Source organism: Oryx dammah, unplaced genomic scaffold (assembly GCF_014754425.2).
Source record: "Oryx dammah isolate SB20612 unplaced genomic scaffold, SCBI_Odam_1.1 HiC_scaffold_5, whole genome shotgun sequence".
Taxonomy (NCBI): Eukaryota; Metazoa; Chordata; class Mammalia; order Artiodactyla; family Bovidae; genus Oryx; species Oryx dammah.
The window spans coordinates 62,221,277-62,248,011 of NW_024070189.1; the positions used below are offsets into that span (position 1 = coordinate 62,221,277).

At 43.4% G+C, this 26,735-nt stretch overlaps 1 protein-coding gene across 1 annotated transcript in view; it reads left to right on the forward strand.

The window, feature by feature from the left end:
* Positions 1–26,735, forward strand: part of TRPC7 (transient receptor potential cation channel subfamily C member 7) — a 142,388-nt gene that overhangs the window by 23,673 nt on the left and 91,980 nt on the right. The window contains exon 3 of the mRNA XM_040241561.1: positions 17,464–17,646. Within this exon, the coding sequence (XP_040097495.1) occupies positions 17,464–17,646 (183 nt within the window). The remainder of the gene's footprint in view (positions 1–17,463; positions 17,647–26,735) is intronic.

The following is a 26,735-nucleotide window of genomic DNA, read 5'->3' on the forward strand; positions in this document are numbered from 1 at the left end:
GCACCCGGCGCCTATACCTCCTCTGTGAATCATCAAGGACTCTGGTCCAAACCTGGCCTCGCTTCTGTCCTGCTCCCTGCACCTTCCACCTGAGGCCTGACACAAGATGAGGCTGCAAGAGTGAAGCCATTGATGGGTGCCTCTGCTTTGTTAGAAAGGTGCTTGAAGACCAACACCCCAAAAGAGACAAACTGTCCATGTTTACACTCTCTGCTAAGCTACAAGCCACACGTGTCATAACGTGGCTAATACTCGTCACATACCGTGTTAAGCAACTTAGATGGATTATCTTATTTAGTTTACTCCCTGTGTGTTCAGTTGCTCGGTCCTGTCCAACTCTGTGACCCCCTGAACTATAGTCCACCAGGCTCCTCTGTCCTGGGATTTTCCAGGCAGGAAAACTGGAGTGGGTTGCCATTTATACTTGTCACATATCGTATTAAGCAACTTATATGGATTAGCTTATTTTGTTTTCTCCTTACCCATAAGGTAAAAAAAAAAAAAAAATCATTCCCGCTATACAGATTAAGCTAGAACCAGAGAATGATTAAGTTAAACACATCCCATTGACTGCATGCAGCAGAGCTGGGATCTGACCTCAGATATTCCAATTCTAGAGCCAGTGAAGTACTAACTACCCAGTCATCTCTCTCATGCAAAGACTCATCAGGCCTGTCCCAAGAAATTCTAAGATCACCAGTGGTTCATAAACAGTCATCTTTCCCAAATTCTTAAACACCTAGGACACAGATAACCCATTAGGAAATGCAGGGAGTAAGTCTGGGATGAATAAAAGAAGGCCTCCTGCGGACAGCAGATGATAAAATCAAGTAGGCAGTGGGTGACCAGTGGCACAGTCTGAGAGGCACACCTTTGAGAGGCTCACTGGAGCAGGCAGCCAGCCTGACCCACCCAACCTTGAACTCTGAATTCTGAGGAACTCGGGGCTGTCTACATCCCTTGGGAAAGCCAAGGCAACAAATGCTGGCTGTCTGACTCACATACTGGACTTGATAGACTCATATACCACCTTTCTTGGACCTGAGTTCCTAAATGGAAATTAAATGCTGGAGGATATTTGCCTTTTATTAATATGACCTGCCAGAGCACGAGCTTATTTGCATGGTGACGGTTAATGAAACGATTAAGTGGTATGCATGGAAGCTAAAACATGGATTGAAACTTTTCAATTTTCATCTGCAATAATGAGCACTAGGCTCAGGTTCTTGCCCTGCATTTCACACCCATTAATTATTTCAATGACTACAGTTACAATTAATAAAGACTCAGCCATGTGTGTTAAATCTTAACATTCCGTTTTCTCATCCATCAGCTGAGTGGAGAATGTGCAGAAGGCTGTGCTGGAGGGCAGGATGAGGCTCTGAAGTCCTTTCTTAGCAAAGGTACCGATGCAGACCTACGTGCCCAGCACCATGCCTTGTGCTTCACCTGCCTTACCTCACTAAATCCTTACCATGTCATTTCAGTGTTTGAATTCCCCTTAATCATCACTGCCTCCCAGGTCACCCCTCAGAACCTGAACTTGATTCTCCACAAGGCTCCCCGCAAGCCCCGTTCTGTCCTTGCACCTGGCTTCTTCATCTCCAGACACCCTCCCACTTCACCCTCCCAAAGCCATAGCCTCTCCTCAGCAAAATCCCCTGAGTCGCTGCCCCCTCCTCTTAGAGAGGCCTCACCTTCTTGCTCGCTCTTAGGACGGGCTCCCCTCAGGACGCACTTCCCCTGCCGTCCTCTCAAGTGGGGCTGGCTCTGCTCCCACAGTCCTCATACCACTGGGCTGAGAGAATTGACGGAGGGAGTGCATCTCTCTCTCTTACTGTTCCTTACCACTCCCAGACCTTCTTCTCTCCTTCCTAAGAACACCGAGCTCTGAGCCACCTTGCATCAGACCGCATCACCCATTATTCCACACCATTTGAGTCTGCAACAGTGGGGCCCTCCCTGCCATTTCTCCATGGTTTTAGTTCCTGCTGTTTAAATTCTTGACACTTTATACACACACCATCATTTTAACACCTTGACTGAGTTTTATGAGCTGTCTCCTCTAGTGGTCTTACCTTAGTCATCATTAGCCTACTGAGCCTACATGTCTCATGATCAATAAATGCAAACAATTCTTGACACTTTACACACACACCATCATTTTAACACCTTGACTGAGTTTTATGAGCTGTTTCCTCTAGTGGTCTTACCTTAGTCATCATTAGCCTACTGAGCCTACATGTCTCATGTTCAATAAATGCAAACTCTCCATAACCTAAGCATCACACATCACAGTCTCTGACTACTAGCTCAAAATTTTATATCTCCCTCAAATGTCCCAGCTCTGTCAATCTTCTGCCCACCCCCACGACTTCCAACTCACTAACCTAACCACTCTTTTTGTTTCTAGATAGGCTCTATTTTTAGAGCAGTTTTAGGTTCACAGCAATACTGAGCAGGAGGTACAGAGTGTTACCCTATACCCCCTGCCCCCACACATGCATAGCCTCCCCCACCAGAATGGAGCACACGTTACAACTGGTGAACCCGCACTGACACATCATTATCAGCCGAGTCCATACTTCAAATCAAGGCTCACTCCGTCTTTATACATTTTGTGAATTTGGACAAATGTATAATGACAGAGATCTGCCATTGTGGTATCATGCAGAGTAGTTTCACTGCCCTAAAAATCCCCTGCTCCACTATTCATCCTTCCCACTCCCCAACCCCTGGCAACTATGATTTTTTTGTGTGTGGCTCAACTGGTAAAGAATCTGCCTGCAATGCGGGGGCCCTGGGTTCAATCCCTGGTTGGAAAGGTCCCCTGGAGAATGGAATGGCCACCCACTCCAGTGTTCTGGCCTGGGGAATTCCACGGACTGTATAGTCCATGGGGTCACCAAGAGTCGGACACGACTGAGCGACTTTCCCTTTCACTATCTCCACAGTTTCACCTTTGCCAGGATGTCATAGAGTTGGAATCACACAGCATTTTGTGGCCTTTTCAGATCGGCTTCTTTCACTTAGTTACATGCATTTAAGGCTCCCCCATGTCTTTTCCTGGCTTGATAGCCCATTTCCTTTTAGCACTGAATATTATTCCACTGTCTGGATGTACAAAAGTTTACTTATCCATTCACCTACTGAATGACATCTTGGTTGCTTCTAAGTTTGGACATTTATAAATATTCGTATGCAAGTTTCTGTGTAGACATAGCTTTTGACTCCTTGGGCAAATACCAAGGATCATGATTGTTGCATCACGGTAAAAGTATGTTTCATTTTATAAGAAATCATCAACTTTATGTTTAAATAGAAGTCCTGTCTCCCTTCATGCTAGCCACAATTCATGGACTATCATAATCTCCCCTGACTTCTTGTGAAAGTGAAAGTGAAGTCGCTCAGTCGTGTCCGACTCTTTGCAACCCTGTGGACTGTAGCCTACCAGGCTCCTCTGTCCACTGGATTTTCTAGGCAATATTATTGGAGTGGATTGCCATTTGTAGTTTTTGGCAAAAAATACTATCTTGGCAAAATCTAATTGTCCGCCTACTCATGCTGGCATCCGGGGAGGTAAATGTGGTTACAAAGAGTCAACCATACTAGCTGGTCTCATCTTAAAATAATTTTATTTATCTGTTTCTGGCTGTGCTGGGTCCTCACTGCTGTGCGGGGTGTTTTCCTCTAGCACAGCGAGCCAGGGCTGCTCTCTAGTTATGGTGCATGGGCTTCTTATTGAAATGCTTCTCTTGTGGAGCATGGGCTCTAGAACATGCAGGCTTCAGCATGTGCAGCATGTGGGCTCATTCGTTGTAGTTTCCAGGTCCTGGAGCATAGTTTCAATAGTTGCGGCTCTGTGGAATGTGGGATCTTCCCAGACCAGGGATTGAACTAGCAGGTAGATTCTTTTACCACTGAGCCACCAGGGAAGTCCCTAGCTGATCTCATTTTCAATTTCTAACCATGACTCTCAAATGGGCTTTTATTTGTTCTTTAGCAATAATATCCTATCTCCCTTATCTATTCACTCTTTAATTGACCTAAAGTCTATTTCAGACCTCCTCCCCTCAAACTTCCAGCATCTTCTCCCCAATTCTTACTCTCAGCTGGTAATTTTTCTTCCTATTTCACTAGAAAAGAAAAACTGAAGCAATACAAAGAAAATGTCTATAGAGCCCAACACCAATGCATCCATCTACTACTATCCTCACCCACATATTTGACATTGCATCCCACAACAGATAAAACGTATGTGATTCAAGTTCATTCCTCTATTTATATACTACATCCAATCTTCTGTCATATATGCTGTTGAATTATGGGATTTATATAATGATATACTGCTATCATGGAGAAGGCAATGGCAACCCACTCCAGTACTCTTGCCTGGAAAATCCCATGGATGGAGGGGCCTGGTAGGCTGCAGTCCATGGGATTGTGAAGAGTCAGACACAACTGAGCGACTTCACTTTCACTCTTCACTTTCATGCATTGGAGAAGGAAATGGCAACCCACTCCAGTGTTCTTGCCTGGAGAATCCCAGGGATGGGGGAGCCTGGTGGGCTGCCATCTATGGGGTCACACAGAGTCAGACATGACTGATACGACTTAGCAGCAGCAGCATACTGATATCATATATAATGATCCACATAATTATCTACTGGACAATTCCCATCAACCTACAAAATATTGTGGTTTCTCCCATAAGGAGGAAGGAAAGTAGGGAGGAAAGGAGGAAGTCAAGGAGATAGGAAGGGAAGAACAGTGAGAGAAAAAAGGAAGCTTCTGTTTTTACCCCCACTTCTCACACCAGCTACTTTCTGTGCCCTCCTGTGTAACAAAACTCCTCAAAAGGGCTGCCTATAATAACACAGATGTATGTGGGGTGGGTGTGCTTAGTCGCTCAGTCATGGCCAACTCTTTGCGATTGCATGTGCTATAGCCTGCCAGGATCCACTGTCCATGGGAATTCTCCAGGTGAAAATACTGAAGTGGGTTGCCATGCCTTCCTCCAGGGGATCTTCCCAACCCAGGGATCAAACCCAGGTCTCCCACATTGCAGGCAGCTACTTTACCATCTGAGCCACCAGGGAAGCCCAAGAATACTGGAGTGGGTAGCCTATTCCTTCTGCATGGGATCTTCCTGACCCAGGAATCAAACCGGGGTCTCCTGCATTGCAGGTGGATTCTTTACCAGCTGAGCTACCACGGAAGCCCCAATAATATAGATAGAAATCTTCAAATCTCTCTCTTTCCCTTTCTTGATCCTCACCAGTTATACCCTTCACTCAAAACTGCTCCCATCAAGAAGACCAATGGCCTCCAAGTTGCTATATCCAATGATCAATTCTCCGTCCTCCTATTATATTTGGGGAAAATAATACTACCAACTTTATAAGGTGATCATTTAATGAAACACTAAAGTGTTTAGGAAACTTTTACTGTAATTATATCTTAAAAACTCAGCCTAAATGTCAAAAGCAGAAAACCTCCCAGCTTTACAGCATGTACATGTTCATTTATCCCCATCTGCATTTCAGCTGGAGCTCTCGATAAACACTCCTTCCTCATAATTGGGTCTCTGACAGGAAGAGAGAGGGCCATGGATTCAAGACCCACACTCTCTTTTATACATGTTTCAATGCCATTCTCCCAAATCATCCCACCCTCTCCCTCTTTTTTAATCTAATTTCTAAGGTCTCCATGGGGGAATGAGTGTTGATTATCCTGTATGGTGTGCAAGTCTCCACAGCATCAATCTGAGAGATTCATTTAACTTTTGACCAATCAGAATAATGAGCTTCTGTCTGTCTCCTGATTTAAGTTTATCCATAACTTTGAAAAAGTTTGAGAGTTGGCGTTTTTAACCAAAGTCAAACAAAATAATAAGTTCCTAAAATTGATGTTGTCAAAACAATAGCTTCAGCACCCAAAATTCAAGGTATCAGAATACCGTATTACATCGTTCTGGTTTGCTCTTCTCTATGTTAAAGCCAGAGAGTCATCTCAATAATAAGTGAGTTTGTGAAATTTATGGGCCAAAGGGAAAAGAAAAAAATTCTGGGCCAATAAAAAAAAATCAAAGAATCTCTATTAATATCTCTGCTGAGCAGAACAAAAAAAATAATGCCAGATGAATTCTCTAAAAACTGTTGAGTACATTGACCAAATAAAACACTCTGAGCCAGTAATTTTGGGTTGAAAGCTGGAAAAAACTTGCTGGCAACATTTTGTTCCTAGAAAGAAAACTTGTAAATCTTCAAACCAGTGTTAGAGCATCTAACTGATCATCTTATTTGTCATATTAATAAATACATCTAAGCTATGGGTTCAAGAGTAAATAATCCATATTTGCAAACAACATCCTTGTCTATGTAGATAATTCCAAAGAATATACAAAGCATGAGTAAGTGACTTCAGCCAGGTCATAGGATATAAAGTTAACATATAAAAATGAATCCTATTTCTATATACAATAATGAGTGAGTAGATATCATTTTTAAAATATTTCCAATAGCTAAAAAACTGAAATACTTATACATAAGTCTTATAAAACATATGTAGACTCTACAGGCTGAAAGTTATAAAACACTAATGTAAGAAATCAAAGAAGACCTAAATAATGGAGAGATATACCATGTTCATGGTTTGGAAGATTCAACACAATTAGGATGTCAGTTCTCCCCAAACTATCTATAGATTTAACATAATTCCAATAAAACTCATAGCTGAACTGCTTAAAGACAGGAACAAGCTTATTCAAAAATGAATATGAAAAAGAATGGCAAAGTTGGAGGATTCAAAGTACCTCATCTTAAGACTTAATATAAAGCTACAAAAACAAAGATAGTTGGTATTAGTGAAAAACAGATAAAGAGATCAAAGAAACAGAACAGAAAGCACAGAATTAAACTCATACAAATGGAGTTAACAATTTTTGACAGCTGTACAAATCAATATCATGGAGTAAGAATAATATTTCAACAAATGAGGCTGGAACAAATGAAGATCCATGTGCTATAAAAGGAACCTTGACCTATGTATTATACCTTATGTAAAAGTTAATACAAAATGGCTCACAGACCTAAATATAAAACCTCCAGATGTAGAAGGCTCAGGTTTGGAAAAAGCAAAGGAGCTGGAGATTAAACTGCCAACATTCATTGGAACACAGAGAAAGCAAAGGAATTCCAGAAAAAACATCTATTTCTGTGTCATTGACTATGCTGAAGTCTTTGACCAGGTGGATCACAACAAACTGAAAAATTATGAAAGAGATGGGAATATGGGACCACCTTTCCTGTCTCCTGAGAAACCTATATGTGGGTCAAGAAACAACAGGAACAACTGGATATGGAACAATGAACTGGTTCAAATATGGGAAAGAAGCATGACAAGGCTGTATGCTGTCACCCTGCTTGTTTAACTTATATGCAGAGTACATCATGTGAAATGCAGGGCGGGGTGAATCACAAGCTGGAATCAAGGTTTCCCAGAGAAATATCAACAACCTCAGCTATGCAGATGATGCCACTCTAGTGGCACAAAGTGAAGAGGAAATAAAGAGCCTCTTGATGAAGATGAAAGAGGAGAGTGAAAAAGCTGCCTTTAAACTCAACATCCAAAAAACTAAGATCATGCCATCTGGTCCCATCACTTCATAGCAAATAGAAGGGAAAAAAATGGAGATAGTGACAGATTTTATTTTCTTGGGCTCCAAAATCACTGTAGATACTGACTGCAGCCATGACATTAAAAGACACTTGCTCCTTAGAAGGAAAGCTATGACTAACCTAAACAGCATATTAAAAAGCAAAGACATCACTTTGCCAACAAAGGTCCATATAATCAAAGCTTTGGCTTTTCCAGTAGACGTGTACAGATGTGAAAGTTGGACAATAAAGAAGGCTGAACATTGAAGAATTGATGTTTTTGAATTATGGTATTAGAAAAGACTCTTGAGTGTCCCCTGGACAGCAAGGAGATCAAACCAGTCAATCCTAAAGGAAATCAACCCTGAATATTCACTGGAAGGACTGTTGCTGAAGTTGAAGCTAAAATACTTTGGCCACCTGATGCAAAGAGCTCACTCACTGGAAAAGACCCTGATGATGGGCCAAAGGAGAAGGGGGTAACAGAGGAGAGATGGTTAGATAGCATCACCAACTCAATGGACATGAATTTGAGCAAACTCCAGGGTATAGTTTGCTCCAAAGATGGAGAAGCTCTATACAGTCAACAAAAACAAGACCAGGAGCTGACTGTGGCTCAGATCATGAACTCCTTGTTGCCAAATTCAGACTGAAATTGAAGAAAATAGGGAAAACCACTAGACCATTCAGGTATGACCTAAATCAAATCCCTTATGATTATACAGCAGAAGTGAGAAATAGATTTAAGGGACTAGATCTGACAGATAGAGTGTCTGATGAACTATGGACGAAGGTTCGTGACATTGTACAAGAGACAGGGATCAAGACCATCCCCAAGGAAAAGAAACGCAAAAAAGCAAAATGGCTGTCTGAGGAGGTCTTACAAATAGCTGTGAAAAGCAAAGGAGAAAAGAAAGATATAAGCATCTGAATGCAGAGTTCCAAAGAATAGCAAGAAGAGAACAGAAAGTCTTCCTCAGCAATCAATGCAAAGAAATAGAGAAAAACAACAGAATGGGAAAGACTAGAGATCTCTTCAATAAAATTAGAGATACCAAGGGAACATTTCATGCAAAGATGGGCTCAATAAAGGACAGAAATGGTATGGACCCAACAGAAGCAGAAGATATTAAGAAGAGGCAGCAGGAATACACAGAAGAACTGTACAAATAAGATCTTCATGACCAAGATAATCATGATGGTGTGATCACTCATCTAGAGCCAGATATCCTAGAATGTGAAGTCAAGTGGGCCTTAGAAAGCATCACTACGAACAAAGCTAGTGGAGGTGATGGAATTCCAGTTAAGCTATTTCAAATCCTGAAAGATGAAGCTGTGAAAGTGCTGCACTCAATATGCCAACACATTTGGAAAACTCAGCAGTGCCCACAGGACTGGAAAAGGTCAGTTTTCATTCCAATTCCAAAGAAAAGCAATGCCAAAGAATGCTCAAACTACCACACAATTGCACTCATCTCACATGCTAGTAAAGTAATGCTCAAAATTCTCCAAGCCAGGCTTCAGCAATACGTGAACCGTGAACTTCCTGATGTTCAAGATGGATTTAGAAAAGGCAGAGGTACCAGAGATCAAATTGCCAATATCCACTGGATCATGGAAAAAGCAAGAGAGTTCCAGAAAAACATCTATTTCTGCTTTGTTGACTATGCCAAAGCCTTTGACTGTGTGGATCACAATCAACTGTGGAAAATTCTGAAAGAGATGGGAATACCAGACCACCTGACCTGCCTCTTGAGAAATCTGTATGCAGGTCAGGAAGCAACAGTTAGAACTGGACATGGAACAACAGACTGATTCCAAATAAGAAAAGGAGTACATCAAGGCTGTATATTGTCACCCTGCTTATTTAATTTCTATGCAGAGTACATCATGAGAAACGCTGGACTGGAAGAAGCACAAGCTGGAATCAAGATTGCTGGGAGAAATATCAATAACCTCAGATAGGCAGATGACACCACCCTTATGGCAGAAAGTGAAGAGGAACTAAAAAGCCTCTTGATGAAAGTGAAAGTGGAGAGTGAAAAAGTTGGCTTAAAGCTCAACATTCAGAAAACGAAGATCATGGCATCTGATCCCATCACTTTACGGGAAATAGATGGAGAAACAGTGGAAACAGTGTCAGACTTTATTTTGAGGGGCTCCAAAATCACTGCAGATGGTGACTATAGCCATGAAATTAAAAGACGCTTACTTCTTGGAAGGAAAGTTATGACCAACCTAGACAGCATATTGAAAAGCAGAGACATTACTTTGCCAACAAAGGTCCATCTAGTCAAGGCTATGGTTTTTCCAGTAGTCATGTATGCATGCGAGAGCTGGACTGTGAAGAAAGCTGAGCGCCGAAGAATTGATGCTTTTGAACTGAGGTGTTGGAGAAGACTCTTGTGAGTCCCTTGGACTGCAAGGAGATCCAACCAGTCCATTCTGAAGGAGATCAGCCCTGGGATATCTTTGGAAGGAATGATGCTAAAGCTGAAACTCCAGTACTTTGGTCACCTCATGCAAAGAGTTGACTCATTGGAAAAGACTCTGATGCTGGGAGGGATTGGGGGCAGGAGGAGAAGGGGACAACAGAGGATGAGATGGCTGGATGGCATGACCGACCTGATGGACGTGAGTCTGAGTGAACTCCGGGAGTTGGTGACGGACAGGGAGGCCTGGCACGCTGTGATTCACGGGGTTGCAAAGAGTCGGACGCAACTGAGCAACTGAACTAACTGACAGGGGATAGTGGACAGAGGAGCCTGGTATGTCCATGGGGTCACAAAGAGTCAGACACGACTGAGCGACTGAACTGAACTGAACTGAACACTATGGATGACTCTCAAAGGAATTATACTGAGTGAAAGTAGGCAGTCTCTAAAGATTACATACTGTATGATTCCACTTATACGACATTCTGAAAAAGGCAGGACTCCAGGGCCTCTTCGTCCCATGCCCAGCACAGCTACAGCTCATGGTCCCAAGAAACACTGCACTTGTAGCAGCTTTAAAACGTTGAACCTGGACAAACTGATTGTTGTGCTAACTCTTTGCCCATCACGAGCTAGGAATGGCTGTCTCTTGTTTCTTTCTTTCAGAACAGACCTGAGTATGCCCTAGCAGGAGATTAAGTAATGAGGTTGTGCATACAGCAGTTCACTGAAACAGATGGCAACGTCTACACTGATATAACCTACACTGCTGGCTTTCTGGATATCATCAGCATTGACAAGACTAGAGAGAATTTCCATCTGACTATGACACCAAGGGTCACTTAGTTGGTTCACTGTATTACTCCTAGAGAAGCCAAATATAAGTTGTACAAAATGAGAAAAAGCTTTATGGGCACAAAAAAAGAAACCTCATTTGGTAAGCCATGATGGTGATACTATCCACAAGGTGAACAACATGATTCAGACTGATTTGCGGAAAGGCAAGACTACAGATTTAATCAAGTTTAATACTGTGAACCTGTGTGTGATAACTGGCGGTGTTACCCTGGGAAGGGTTGGTATAATCACCAGAGATGAAAAGAAGTTAAGAAATTCAGAGTACCTTTTTAATGTATGGATTATATATGAGTGAGAGAAGAAGAATCAAAGGTTTCTCGAGCATTTTGTGTTCACCACTCCATAAGCCAGTCTTGCTCCCAATCCAGTAATTAAAAACCATAAAAAAGCAAGAGGTCAAGAGTTTGAAATCGATGGTCAAATTAAGGTGTTAATTAATTTAAATTGCCATTTAATTTTTTATTATTTTGTTATTTGTGTTATTTACTGTTAACTATACTATGCATTTTACATTGTTTTGGTATTGATTCCCCCAATCATTAAATGATATGTATAGTATTACAGATTAAAAACTGAGATACAGAAGAGTTACATGGCTTGTTGTATTTCCCACAACTGACAACAAAGGTCCGTCTAGTCAAGGCTATGGTTTTTCCAGGGGTCATGTATGGATGTGAGAGTTGGACTGTGAAGAAACCTGAGCACTGAAGAATTGATGCTTTTGAACTGGGGTGTTGGAGAAGACTCTTGACAGTCCCTTGGACTGCAAGGAGATACAACCAGTCCATTCTAAAGGAGATCGGCCCTGGGTGTTCTTTGGAAGGAATGAAGCTAAAGCTAAAACTCCAGTACTTTGGCCACCTCATGTGAAGAGTTGACTCATTGGAAAAGACTCTGATGCTGGGAGGGATTGGGGGCAGGAGGAAAGGGGACAACAGAGGATAAGGTGGCTGGATGGCATCACCAACTCAATGGACATGGGTTTGGGTGAACTCCAGGAGTTGGTGATGGACAGGGAGGCCTGGTGTGCTGCAATCCATGGAGTCGCAAAGAGTTGGACACAACTGAGCGACTGAACTGAACTGAACTGAACTGACAAGTAGTAAAAAAAAAAGAAAGAAAGAAAGAAAGAAATTCAAACTCCAGGCCTTTCTGACTTCAACACCTGTGCGCTCATCTAGTACACTACAGAATCTGTTGAGTATTCAGGTATCCATATCCCAGCTCACCCTTTATTTTTCCAAATTAATTGAGTGTCAGCCCCAATTAAGCCTCTAGTTTTTAGTGTGCTAAGCAGAAGGGAACATGCTGCCCCCCAAGAGGCAACATGGTGAGAGGGAAGAGGACAGGATTGGGGTCAGACTGATCTGTCTTGAATCTTGGCTCTACCACTTACATTGCTATGTCATCTTAGACAAGTACACTGCTCCAACAGATTCAACAAGCATTTACTCAGTGCCTGTCATGTTCCAGGGAATGTTCTAGGCTCTAATGATATATCTGTGAACAAAACAGCAAAGATTCTTGCCCTCAAGAAGCTTATATTCTAATGAAATGTATGGACAATAAATATAATAAATAACATGTATAGATGTCATATAGTCATAAGTACTGTGAAGAAAACAAAAAAAAAGGAAAGGGTGAATGCAAATGGAAAAGAGTTATGATGTTTTTAAAAGATACTCAAGGAAGACATTTGAGCAAAGACTTCAAGAAGCTGAGAAATCTGTTCATGTAGATACCTGGGGAGAGAGCATTGCAAGAAGAGAATAGCCAGTACAAAGGTCTAGTCCATGTCAAGTGTGTTTGAAGAACAGCAAGGGGGTCGGGTGGCTCGAATAGACTGAGGGAAAGAGAGAACCACAGCAAATCAGTGAAAGAATGGAGAGGCTAGGCAACGTATGTCCTTACAGGACGGTATAAGAAGTCTACTTTTACTTTGAGGAGATGGAGAGCCATGGGAGGGTTTGAGCAGACCAGTGCCATGAACTGACTGCTTTTTCTAAATATCTTTCTGACTGATGTATGGAAACTAGACCATAGAAGACCAGGACAGAATTAAGGAGGTCAGTTAAAAGTCTCTTGGTTAGTCTAAGCAAAAACTGATGGTTAAGATCAATATATATTTAGAAGGTATTGCTGGTGGGATCTGCTACTAACTTGTATGTCAGGTTTAAGAGGAAGGGAGGAACCAAGGATAAATTCAAGATTTTTTTGTCCTTGACAACTGATAGGTTGGGAAATATTAGTAAGGCAGAGAAGACTAGGTCCAGAGTTAGTTTCATTGACTCTGAAATGCCTATTTGGCATTCAAGTGGAAATACCAGATGGCAATTGGATATGTGACTCAAGTTCAGGAGAGAAGGCTGAGCTAAAGATATAAAATTTAAAGTCATCAGCATATAGATAGTATCTAATGATCTTAGGATCACTAAGGCAATGAGTGTAAAAAAGACAGGAGAATTCAAAGGACTGGGCACATCTATAGGACATTCTAAAACTAAGACATCAGGGACATGAGAATTAACCAACAAAGATGCAAAAAGTACTCATTCAGGAAGAAAGAACAGTATGTTATGCTGGAAGCCAAGTGAAGAATGTATATCAAAGAAGAGGAAGTGATCAGCTATGTCAAAGCACCTAACAGGTCATGTAAGATGAGGACTGAGAACCAACCACTGGATTTAGCAACCTGAAAGCCATGTGTGACCTTGAACAGTCTCAGTGGAAGCAATGGACAGAGTGTGAAAGTTTTGCTGAACAGGGTAGGAAGAACAGGGTAAGAAATATGTAAGGAGGGCAACTATGAGTGTACACAAGTCTAATGAGTTCTTCTACAAAATGGAACAGAAAACTAGAGTAGGAATTGGCGAGGGAAGTGGAATCAAGAGGAGTTTCCTATTAAGACAAGAAAACAGCAACATGTTTGCATACTAAGGTAGCAGAGAAAGGGAGAGATTAACAATGCAGGAAAGAGCAATGGAGAGCGGTACAAGGGACTGACATGAGGAAGAAGAGCTGGCCTTAGAAGCAGGGGCAGTCCACCCAGAGTAAGAAGAGGGAAAAGAGTCCACGAGCACAGATGTATGAAAGCAGGTGATGGGCATGATGGGAGCACGCAGAGCTTCTCTCCTGATGAGTTCTATTCTCCAAGTTAACAGGAAACTAGGAGGGGGAGGAAGCTGGACAGCAGGGCAGGAGAGGCCTGAAATGCTTGCTTGGGATGGGAGCACTGAGGACTACCTGAGGTTGGAGGGGGTGAGCTTACAGCACGCCTACTCAGTGCAGGGGTGTGCTCTCCAGCCACATTCTCTGTTCAGAGGCGGGGGCAACACAGCAGAGAGTGAGACTCAGCCAAAGTCAGGGTTTAAGCCAGCAATGAGAACAAAACAAGAGGAGGGCAAGAGAACTGATGGGTGCAAGGATGATAATAAAGACTGCCCACAAAACAGAAGCTCTGCAAGGGGGCAGATAGGGACCTGACGGGGGTGAGAACCAGTGAAAACATGGAATGGTCCATGGCTTGTAGGTTCGGTGAAATCAAAGGATTACTAGAATTGGGGCTCCAGACGGAGAAAGCTGGACATATAGGAGGTAGTGGTCAGAGAGAAGGGGACCTAAAGTTGGGGTCATGGAGGAGCTTCAGTTATTGGGAATAACTAAGAGAATGATTGGCTGAATTGGCACTGAGAATAACACCACTAAAGAAAATGTTATCATGGAAATGCGAGGGCAGGGTAACGGGAGGGACATCTTCTTGGATACTGAAACCTGAAACCACCAAGAACAGCAGCAGTTGCGGGGGTGACAGTGAGACAGGAGGTAAAATCTTCAAGGAAAGCGAGAGAGTAATCAGAGAGATGAGTGGCCAGTATAAGGAAGAGTGGGTTCAGCCTGTTAATTTCTCTCTCTGAGTCTCGGTTTTCTCACTCATGAGTTGGCAATGCTGACAGTCTTTCTAACATGAGTATTTTGGAAGGACTGAGGAAGGTGATACAGGGAGAACACCTGTCACCAGTGGATCTGGCAGACTTCAGCATGCCGGGATATGGAAGTACTCAAAAGGGCACCTGTGACGTCTCGGGAATACGTCACATCTCTCCGACTAAAGGTAAAAAGTGTGGCTGAAAGGCTCACTGAGCCCAGGACTATCCCACCTTTCATAATCATCATAATTCCCCAGATGTGCCCCCATGGCTCTCCCTCTCTGTGGGAGCCTGCGCCTGGCATGACCCTCCCGTCTGCAGCTATCCGCACCCATGTCATCTCCATCTTCCTAGCAGGCTGGTTTCGTCTCTTCCACCCACATGCAGGCACCAGGTGCGCTGCCTTCCAGACTGTCTCATACAGAAGGCAAAAAGCAAACGAACTGTTTTGGCTGCCCTGGTGTTTCTCCCTGTTTTTTATGGCCCAGTTAGTAGAAGAGCCCAGGGAAATGAAAGTCTCTAATGAAATGGTACCTTCCAACCTGAACTGCACTGAACCCAGACATGCACAGAGGCTCTAAGACAGCACAGTCTCAGTCGATCGTGACAGTCTGCTGGAGCATCTTTCTACCCAGCATTTCCCAAACACCCTTCTTATCCCTAGTGAAAGTGAAGTCGCTCAGTTGTGTCCGACTCTTTGCGACCCGTGGACTGTAGCCCACCAAGTTCCTTCGTCCATGGGATTCTCCAGGCAAGAATACTGGAGTGGGTTGCCATTTCCTTCTCCAGGGGATCTTCGACCAGGGATCGAACCCAGGTCTCCCACATTGCAGGCAGACGCTTTAACCTCTGCACCACTAGGGAAGCCCTTAAATATAAGAATCCAAGTACTAACATCAAAGATTTCAAGGGAGGAAAGGAAGCCAGGTTGAAAGACGAAGGGGGAGGAGGCAGGAGATGGGGGGCGAAAGGGGTGGCCTTACAGATGTCTCCTGCCACTTACAGATGCCCAGGCATTATGGGACTTTTCCCTGGGCCTCCAGAGAAGAGAGGACTGGAACTCGGCCCTACCAGAAATCAGACCAGACCAGAACCAGAATTCAAGTTCTCTACCAAGAGGAGGTGATCAGTCTCCAATCCTCAGCTCAGGCTGAGGGCCCTTCGACCAGATTCCTGCATCCAGGACCGGGGGACTAAAAAAACAGGGAAGGATAGGAAGGGGTAAGGAGAGGAAAGAGAGAGGGAAGGGGAGAGAGGTCTTTTCCCTAAATTGTATGTAGAAATGAAGAGCTGCCACTCTTGTAGGGACACAGTTTCTCGATCCTCGTCCTTCTCTTAGCTAAGGTCACTTGCTTCTTTCTCTAACACAAAAGGACATTTTCATGCAGCACTGCCGCAAGGAGAAACAAATCATTAATTTAGAAAAATGGTGGCGTTCCTATAATTTGCCAGGTTCCCATCTATTTGCTGAGGAATCCAGGTTCTGGAAAAGCAAAACCACACTCCTGTTTACCAACTACTATTCATCACTCTCAGGGCTTTTGACATTGATTAACACTGAAAGTGACATTTGGCTCTGTGCTGCTTTCATATAGACTCATTTCAACTAAGAAACCAATAAGAAACCCTATAGGGGAAAATATTTGGGGGGAGGAGTGGTTTGAGAGTGACATGAAACATTCAGGAACTGAAGTAGTGTGTTTTATGGAGAGAGAGAAATTGGCACATCACAAGGAAAGGCAGTCAGCCTCTCAAGATAATTCAGAAAGGTGTGCCTCGGGAGGAGAAGAGAGAAACCCAGAGGCAATTCATTAAACAACAACAACAACAAAAAGAGGTCAAGGTCTGAAAATGATTATTCAACAGGCAAGTAATTTAATGTGCCATGATTTGCTGTACAAAAGGATCTGTGTTAAGGAAAGGATACTGTTAGATTTAAATTACATTTGATTTTTAAATTTGTAAGCAGATTTTCCAGCACATTAAAAGAAAGCACACCTGTGTACATTTTTTTCCCTCCAAATTTAGTATATCAGCCGTATCTTTCCAGCAAACTTCCTGCGTAGAACAGTTACCACCACAGATTGGTGGTAAATGAGTAAAGTGATATTCCCATCAGCCTTAACAGTGCTTCTCCTTATGACTCCCCACTCAGAGCAGGCAAGGGGAATTGCTGCTTTCAAAGAGCCCAGGGTGGGCTTTGGCAGGCAGAGAACAAGGTTAAAAGGTTAACCTTTTAAGATTAAAAGACAGGTTAAAGACAGCTTCCTGGGTCTCATCCCCAGGAATTCTGAGTCTGTAAGTCTGCAGCGGGGCCTGGGAATCACAGTTCTAGCACACCCAAGGTACTCTGATGCAGGTGGCCGTGGAACACAGCCTGACAAATCCTGGCTTAGAGAAGATGTCCTCTAGACTACTGTAGCAAGAGAGACAGCCCTGCCTTCTGGTTCCAGCACATTCCCTGGTTCCAGAGTGCTCTATTAAGCTCACACTTGGTGGACAGTTGCTGATCGACACTGTTGAGCTAGGCAAGCCCATCTGTGGGGTTCCATGTGACACACCCCTGATTTCTCTTTATTCTGTTAGAACGATTACAGGAAGTTATCTATGCAATGCAAGGATTTTGTGGTGGGCGTGCTGGACCTATGCCGAGACACAGAAGAGGTGGAAGCGATTTTAAATGGTGATGTGAACTTCCAAGTCTGGTCCGACCACCACCGTCCGAGTCTGAGCCGGATCAAACTCGCCATTAAGTATGAAGTCAAGAAGGTAAGCTTCCCCACCTCTCCTGGCCTTCCTACCTCCAGGGTTGCTGGCCAACCTTTGTGCTCACACATATTTTGTTCCCACAAGAGGAGGGTGACAGTAGCAATTACCCAACCCACCTCTAGACAGGGTCTAGACACCTCCAGCCTTGCAGGAGTGCTCAGAGCTCCCTCCTTCACCCCTGGCCCACCAGGAGAGAGAGATGGTGACAGTCATTCTATGAACAGGCTTCGAGCCTGGAGAATAAGAGAGGGGATTTTCAGCCTCCAAACTACTGGCGAGGACCGGGTTACAGTGAATGCTGCCATCAGCTAGCAGGCCAATTCCCAAGTTTTCATGAAAAAACATACCACTCAGTTCTTTCAACAGCACTTATTGAGCTTTCTCTGTGTGCCTGGGGACTTGTGTAGAAAATGTCTTAGTGCAGAGGCTTTGCGGGATCCATGGTTCTGGGTGGCTTAGAGGAATTTCACTCTCAAGGCTTATGAAAGGCTTTAATAGGAAGCATGATTAGACTTCCAAAAGAGTAAGTCCTACCTCCTCAATCAACCTCAAGGTGTCTTTAATGGCCACTGGCACCCAGGAGCCCTCACACCCACAGTGGCTGGTCAGACCGAGGTCCTAAGGAGCAAGATTCAATTATAGTTCCACTCTGGATGTATTCTGGATTTTGTAGAATCTGCTCTTATAGTAGATGACATCATTCATCCTGATGAAAACCACAGAGCTCCAAAGATCCACGTGCTTCAGTACCAATTGCACTTTCCAAAGAAGCAAAATGGCTGATCAGTCTTTAAGGGTTGTTTTTTCCCATCTATTTTACAGGGTGACTACTGGGGGTATTCCAAATAGCCCCAGGTTGGTTTCTTGTCATTTTTCTTCTTGTTTGCTTATCTTAATTTGTGTGAGGTGAACCATTGTTCAACAACAGTATAAGGTTTTCATCTAGAGAGAGCTTCCAAGTGTGATAAAAATCTTCCTGTCCTTTTAATAATAATCAAAAATTCTAGGAAAAATTCTAGGAAAAAAATCTCTTTTTTCAAAGACTGTGAGTCCTGAGATAAAATTGATAAACCATGGGAAAGGTAGCCTTAGATAAATATTCAAAAGCATAGAGCTATGGGAGGGGAGGAGTTGGGCTGCAGTTTCAAGTATGTACAACCCTGCTGACCAAATGTAGGGGGACTCACATTTTAGCTTATCTCAAGAGCTCACTGAGACTGTTCACCAAAGTACAGCAAGCAAGCGTTTCCTAAAGGTGCTGAGATATTCACAGTCTTGCAGTTCAGAGACACCCTGCTGTAGACTGCTTGTTATGGTGATAACAAGGCTTGAGTTTCTAGCATTTCCTTTCTTCCCCAAGCTGTGGTATTATCCTGTCTTCTAGCACAGAATGAAAGGGGAAGATGTATTTGACACCGCAAAGAAAAGAAGATGCTTGATATTTGTAGATTAACGTTCACAGTTTGGGCTCTTCACAAACAATCCCAACAGCCCAGGAAATGCAAGCATTCACCATATTTCTGAAACATAAATTCAAACCTCTTAGCAAACCAGTCACTGAGGGTGAATCCTTCAGCTAGTCCAGAGTATGGCCACCACCTCAGAGCCTATAATGTTCCTCCTCATTGTCAGCTATCAAGTACAAAATGGCCCTGGTGATGAATGAGAAGAAAAAGTGAAACACTATAAACGGGACAGTTTTGTTCAGAATAAAAAGGTTTTGTGAGGGAAATTATTTATTCTAGTGATATTAGGAGAGTCACAGAGGTCTCAAGAAATATCTATCATGAATGTCAAGAGTCTACTGCAATCCATAGGTAGGAAGACGATAAAAAAAATGACCTGCATAAAATGTCAACCTTGCTCCCTTCAAAAATCTCCAATAGGTAAGTTCTCTCAAATCATATATGCCATCATGCTACCTAGACTGATTCAGAGTTTTCCTTGACATTTATTCTATCGTGAATTACCAGCAAAAATACCTAATATTTTAAAATCTTATTAATATTGTAATGAGATTTCATTTTTAATTTATGAACTTTAGCATGCTTGCATGGGCACAGTCTAACCCTGGGTCTTTGAATTATGAAACGACCAGCACCAAGGCCTATTTACACCTGACATATATATGAGTCTTCAGGCTAGAATATAAAACCATAAAAAAAAAAGTCCTAGGACTTGCCATATATCAAATCAAACCATTAATTCAGTGATTAAAACAAACTAGTTATTCTTGGCAGTTCCATGAGCTGCTAATAGGTCTGACCTTAAAAAAAAAAAAAAAAGCTTTACATTCAAATAAATTTAGAGACCTTGAGTTACACAGAGTCAAAGAGATTTCTTTGCTTAAAGACATTATAGAGCCCTGATCATGCACTGCTACTGTAAAAGAAGAACAGTGCAATATGTATTACTGGACCGCAATAGTCTCTTTCTCATGGAGCATCTGGTAAGACTGGTTTTCCATGTAACAGCCTCAATGCTTACGACATGCATAAATCTGAGTGGAATGGGGGCTGCTCTGCGGCTGGCACTGCACCCCAGATTACACCCTTCATCTGAATGTTAGCCTCTCCTCAGGCATCACCCTAATGTCCGGTCCTCTGGCTGCCCCAGCCATAACACCAGCCTCTGTGAGATAAAGACAATTATCCCACCATGACACAAGGGACCACTTAGGAAAGAAGGATGAAGAGAGTGTCAGGAGATTTCTAGCATGATTCTTACATTTAATGGCCACATGGTCTTAGATAAGTCCTTGAAGCTCTTTGGGACTCATTCCCCTTCTGAAAAATAGGTGTATAAGCTTTTGCTTCACAGGATTTTCTATGAACTTTCAAAGGAACTGATATAAGAGGAAATGCTCTGTAAACTGGAAAGGTCTCTACAGCTCCTCAGGGAAGCATCATCGTCATTCAGCGAGGCTCCCCCTTCTTTGGAACTCGAGGGGTTCTTTTATCCCCAGAAACACCCTCTAGCTTGTCCTCTGTTATCTCCCTGACTCTTTGCGACCCCATAGACAGTAGCCTACCAGGCCCCTCTGTCCATGATGTTTTCCAGGCAAGAGTGCTGGAGTGGGTTGTCATTTCCTTCACCAGGGGGTCTTCCTGACCCAGGGATCAAACCCAGGTCTCCAGCATTGCAGGCAGACGCTTTACCGTCTGAACCACTAGGGAAGCCAATTCTATCTTCTAGAATGCTAGAAATGTCCCCCTGGGGAAAGACATCATCCCTATAGCCTAAAGCTCCTCCCGAAGACCAAAAGGCCTTGTGAGGATATGGTTGTTCTCCATGACTTCTGCCTTAATAGGGGGACTCAGCATCCCCAATGTGTTAGAAAGGCAGTGTTGGAGAAGTGGCTAAGTGGGTACCCTTATAGGTTAATCACTGTCCAACCACTAATTAATGGCATCACTTAGGTTATGCACTATACATATACACTATACATACAGGCCTTCATCTTCTCCCCCACAGTCGATCTGGCTGTCTCCTCCATTTCTATCTTTGTCCCCAGGGAACTATGCATAAATGTTCTTCTTAAAGACTCTCCTCTCCCGTTGCAGAGCAACTCTAAATAAATGCTTAGGGACTTTGAGCCTCACCAACTGGAAGGAACTAATCAGTCTCTGAATCCATTCAGGTTCAGTTGGGCCCAGGCTACATCCGTAAAGGAAAGCCAATTGTCTGGCACATGGTCACTGCTCAGTGACTGGTCACAGAGACTGAGATACAGCCCTTGGTGCTCCTTTAACATGTCCAGCTGAAGATTCACAGCCAGGCCATTCACTCCCATGCCCCACCCATCTCTCCTCTTTATCACTTCATTTCTAGACTTACAGGGATGCTCTTTTCCTCTCTTCTCCCTGTGTCATCTCTTCTTTCTTCCTGACTTCAGGTCTGCCTTGATGAGGATCAGGTAAATCTCCATTCACTCTAAGAACTTTGCAGGCATGGGTCTTCCCGTCTCAAAGCGCCCATGGAGAGTGAGACAAGAGACCCAGAAGGTCTTACTATGCAGAAGAGAGACATTAACTCCACCTGTAGAAGAGCTGCAGGCCCCCTTGGACATAATTAAGCAAAAGACTGCTACAAAAAAAAATAGAAGCACATGAATATTTTGTCCCAAATTATATTAGTGTCATTGCAGAAAGCATGTTTATTATTAGGCAATATCACCAATAAGAATGGTTCATTTAACCTGACAAGTTGTTTTAGCCCCAGTCTATGAGCCCTATAGACACTGATTAGCCTGCCAAGGACCCTGAGGAAAGGAAGACACAATCTTGCCCTTAAGGAGCTATCGGTGCAGTGGGTAAGGTACAGGTAGATATGCTATGACCATAAAAGCAACAGCCTCTGTACTCAGCCAGCTGAACAAAGTACAGTTCATAGCAGTTACCTTTTTCAGACTTCTAGGGGGCCCTCAGTTCTAGCCTCTTGACACAAGGCTTGATTTGGAGGACATAATCATGGTCCTTCCAACTTATGAGACCCACCCACTCTCCTCTAGAAGTAGCTCCACTCAGCTGAGCTTCCAGATCCCAGAATTTCAGAGGTAGCCCCCCACTGGAGTCTGCCAAGCTCCTAGGTGATTCTTAGCCCAGAAATCTAGTATCACATAAAATAAAGACCTAGGATAGGACCATGGGAGATGGAGAAGACTGCAGGTGGAACCCTCACTAGCCCCACTTAGTAACACTGTTTCCTTTTGCTTCACACAGCATGTTATACTAAGGAAATAATATCCCCTGGGATCTGCATCCACTGGCTCACTCATCATTTCATTAGCATTTACTGCTGTCTACCACGTTACCAGCTCTGAGTTCAGCACTGGAGAGACTGAGAAGCCCCAAGCCTTTCCCTTGAGGGGTACACGGTAGCAATGGACAGAGATGTGTGAACAAAGCATCTCCATCCTGTCTGAGCAAGGTACACAGGATTAAGAAGGGGGTGGCCTGGGGGTCAGAGGAAGCACTGACCAGCCCAGTCTGGATATCAGGAGAAGTTTCCCAGAAGTAGACATACTCGAGGTGGGGCTTAAAGGATGAGAGGTGCTGGATGGGATGGGATGGTAATTTAGGTAGAGAGAGGTTAAAGTTAAAAAGGCACAGACACCTAGAAAGAGTGGCACATTTAGGAGAGAAACATGTTTATAGAGGATGTGACTGAGGCTGTACTACTGTGGGAAAGAAACGAACTGGAAAGCTTGTCAGAAGCAGATCCTCGAGGGTATTGCATGCCATGCACAAGCACCTGGACCTTATCCTGCCAGCACTAGCCTATAGAATTTTCTATGATGATGGAAACATTTTCTTTCCTATTGTCTAATATGGTAGCCACTACCACATATGGCTACTTAGCTTGAAATGTGGTTAATGTAATTATGAAACAGAATTCTTAATTTTTCATTCATTAATTAAAATTTCAATAGGCAATTGCGGCCAGTGGTTACCGAACTAGACAGTATGATGGTACATCCTCATTCGTGCAGTCAACAAGCTTTCACTGAGTGACTATGAAGCATGCTGTGCTAATCACTGTGGACGTGGTATAGGGACTGGAACTGACATGAAGCTAACCATTGTGAGGAAGACAGGTATTACTCAAAACATCACACCAAAAAATTGTGATATTCCAACTGAAATAGTGTTACAAAACAGAGAAACATGACTTTACAACTTCTAAAGACAGACACAACCTAATTGGGGAAGTCAATAAAGACTTCTTGGAGGAACTCATGAGAAAAGTTAACCAGAGGTGGGGAGGGTATTTCTGGCAGAAAGAATGTGTTCAAAGCTGTTCAGAGCAGGCACAAAGGCCCTGTGGTGAGAAGAAATACAGCATATAAAAGGAACTGAAAGAATGTGGATGTGGCAGACTCAGAGGCATGAGGAAGAATGGGGAGTTGGGTGAGTCTCGAGAGGCAGAGAGGAACCAGACCAGGCAGAGGCTTGTAGACCATGCAAAAGGATTTTGTTTTTGTTCCTTTCTTTAGGAATAGTAGGAATCCATTGGAGGATATTAATCAAGATGGTTGTAAAGATTAGGACAGAAAGCCTCTGAGAAATGCTGGAAGGCAAAAAGAGTAGGTGTGGATGCAACGTAATTGTTCAGCAAAAGGGACAGACTATTAATCAAGGCAGGTGAAGTTATGCTGTGTTAACAAACAAAACCAAAGCTGTATGGGCTGTTAACCAGAAAAAAAAAAAAAAGATTTATTTATCGCTCATCACTGGACAGCAAGGAGATCAAACCAGTCAATCCTAAAGGAAATCAACCCTGAATATTCATTGGAAGGACTGATGCTGAAGCTGAAACTCCAATACTTTGGCCACCTGATGCAAAGAACTAACTCACTGGAAAAGACCCTGATGCTGGGAAGGATTGAAGGCAGGAGGAGAAGGGAGTGACAGAGGATGAGATGGTTGGATGGCATCACCAACTCAATGGACATGAGTTTGAGCAAGCTCCGGGAGTTGGTGAAGGACAGGGAAGCCTGGAGTGCTGCAGGCCACGGGGTCACAAAGAGTCAGACACGACTGAGTGACTGAACAGTGACAAAATAATCACTTGTCCTATTTCCATCTTGCAACAGAATTCAGAGGAATTCATTCAGGAACCGAAAATGATAGAATAGCCACCACCTCAAATATTTCCACCCTGCCAAAGGGAAATCCAGCCCTGGAGGGTCTCATATCAGCAATTAAACACTTCCACCTGGAAGGGACACACGGTGCTTCTGCTTACAACTCATAGACAACAATTAGTCATATAACCCATGCTGCCATAAGCAGGGCCAGAAAGCATTAAATAGTCCTCATTTGAAATAGTCATGCATTTGAAAAGAGAAAGATAAAGGAGCTATTTGGTAAATAGCACTAAAGACAACCAACAGGAAAAAATTTGAGGAAATTCATATGAAGACCGTCTTCATCTCTGTAAATAGGAAGCAGAATCACCCTCTGAAGTAGAAGGCAGCCTGAAAAAAGAAAAAAAAATTATAAGGTTTGAGAAGGGAATTCTCTGGTAGTCCAGTGGTCTTCCAATGCAGAGGGTGTGGATTCAATCCCTGCTCGGGCAGCTAAGATCTCATATGCCTCGTAGCCAAAAAACCAAAAAACATAAAACAGAAGCAATACCATAACAAATTCAATAAAGACTGCAAAAAATGGTCCACATTGAAAAAAAGTGTCTTAAGAAAAGTTTGGGGAAAATTCTGTAGGAGATGAGAGAGCTGAACAACAGAGCCAACAGTCCAGCCAGCATTAGAGATTATAAATTCTTTGGCAACAGCCTGTATTCTTGAAAAAAAATGAAAAACCTCTACAAAAAAATGGAAATGTGTGAAGTCAATGTCCTCCATGAACCTCAATTCCCTGCTGTGAACTTCAAGATTCTTTCATGGACATGGAGCCCAGAAGTACACAAAATGTGCCCACAGGGCACAGCACACAGGTTCCCTCAGAGAACGCCAAGGTGGGTGGGGCAAGCTCAGAGGGGAGAGGCATGGGGGCAACATCCCACCCACATCACCGCCCTGTCTAAAGCTGGGCCAGGGCCTCTAACAACCGCAGAAGTCCCTTCTGCTTCTTTCTTCAAAAATTCACCATCTTGTGCACATTTTACAGTCATGCCATAAGTTGGCCCATTATTCCACCTGGAAAAAAATCCCATGAGAAGATGACAGAAACTGTTGTGTAGCGATTTATAGTGGCCAGGAGTGTACCTGCTCACATCCCCCACTTACTAAGTATGTGGCATTAGTAACTCCAAGGTACTTAATCAGCTGGCTGGCAGGAGCCCCGTGTATAGGGCGGATGCTCCTCCAACCCTCAAGAGCCTCCTGGCCTAAATCTGTGCTGGGAGAGACCATGAGGCCCTGCAGCAGAGGCACAACTGACTGCAACCCCGCCCCCTGGTGTGGTGACCACCGGCAGGGACACCAGAGAGGGCAGCTGACCTCTACTGAGGTTCAGAGTCGTTTCCTCCGTCTGCAGAGAGCACAGGGAATGTGTGGACACCAGGGTTTTCTAAAGGACATCTGAGAGGCCAGTCAGACACTCAAGTGCTCTGAGCAGACTTTCCCCCGCTGTGTTTTCCTGCTGAGGCATCATTGTGAACAGATGCTCAGAGTTAAGAAGACCAGAACTGTCACAAACACAGTCTGGCTGGTCAGACACCACCCCAGACTGTGCTGCAGGATGCCCAAGAGCTGTCAAACACTATTGGAATCCACTGGTATAGAAAACATCACTCAGCGTCCTCTCTGGGGCTTCTTCTCAGCACTTAGGAGGTGCTAGCCTGGTCACATGGTGCAAAAACGACCAACGTCCATTCATCTCTTGGCTCACGGGGGCTATCTTTGGCCTTGGAAAAGTAGTTTTGTTTTTCTCAAGCAGCAACCTTAAGAAGGACTAATGCAAGTATGTGTGTATCCCTTTTCTTCCTGGAAAAACTCTCAAGAGAAGAAAAATAAGTGCTGTTGGGCAGCAGTTTACTGTTGTGGCCGGAAACCTGGCCACATATGTGGGACTGCAAATCCCAAGTCCTTCATTTACCACACAGGTGGCTTTAGATATTTCATCTCTGGGGCTCAGTTTTCTATTCTGTACAATGGGAACAAATAACAGTACCTATTAAATAATAATCTATGTTTACCAATATAGCTTTATGTTGGAGGCCTCCAAAATCACTGCAAATGGCAACTGCAGCCATGAAATTAAAAGACGCTTGCTTGGAAGAAAAGCTATGACAATGTAGACAACATATTAAAAAGCAGAGACATTACTTTGTCAGCAAAGCTCCACTTAGTCAAAACTATGGTTTTTCCACTAGTCATGTATGGATGTGAGAGTTGGACTATAAAGAAAGCTGAGTACCGAAGAATTGATGCTTTTGAACTGGAGAAGACTCTTGAGAGTCCCTTGGACTGCAAGGAGAACAAACCAGTCAATCCTAAAGGAAATCAGTCCTGAATATTCACTGGAAGGACTGATACTGAAGCTAAAACTCCAATAATTTGGCCACCTGATGCAAAGAAATGACTCACTGGAAAAGACCCCGATGCTGGGGAAGATTGAAGGCTGGAG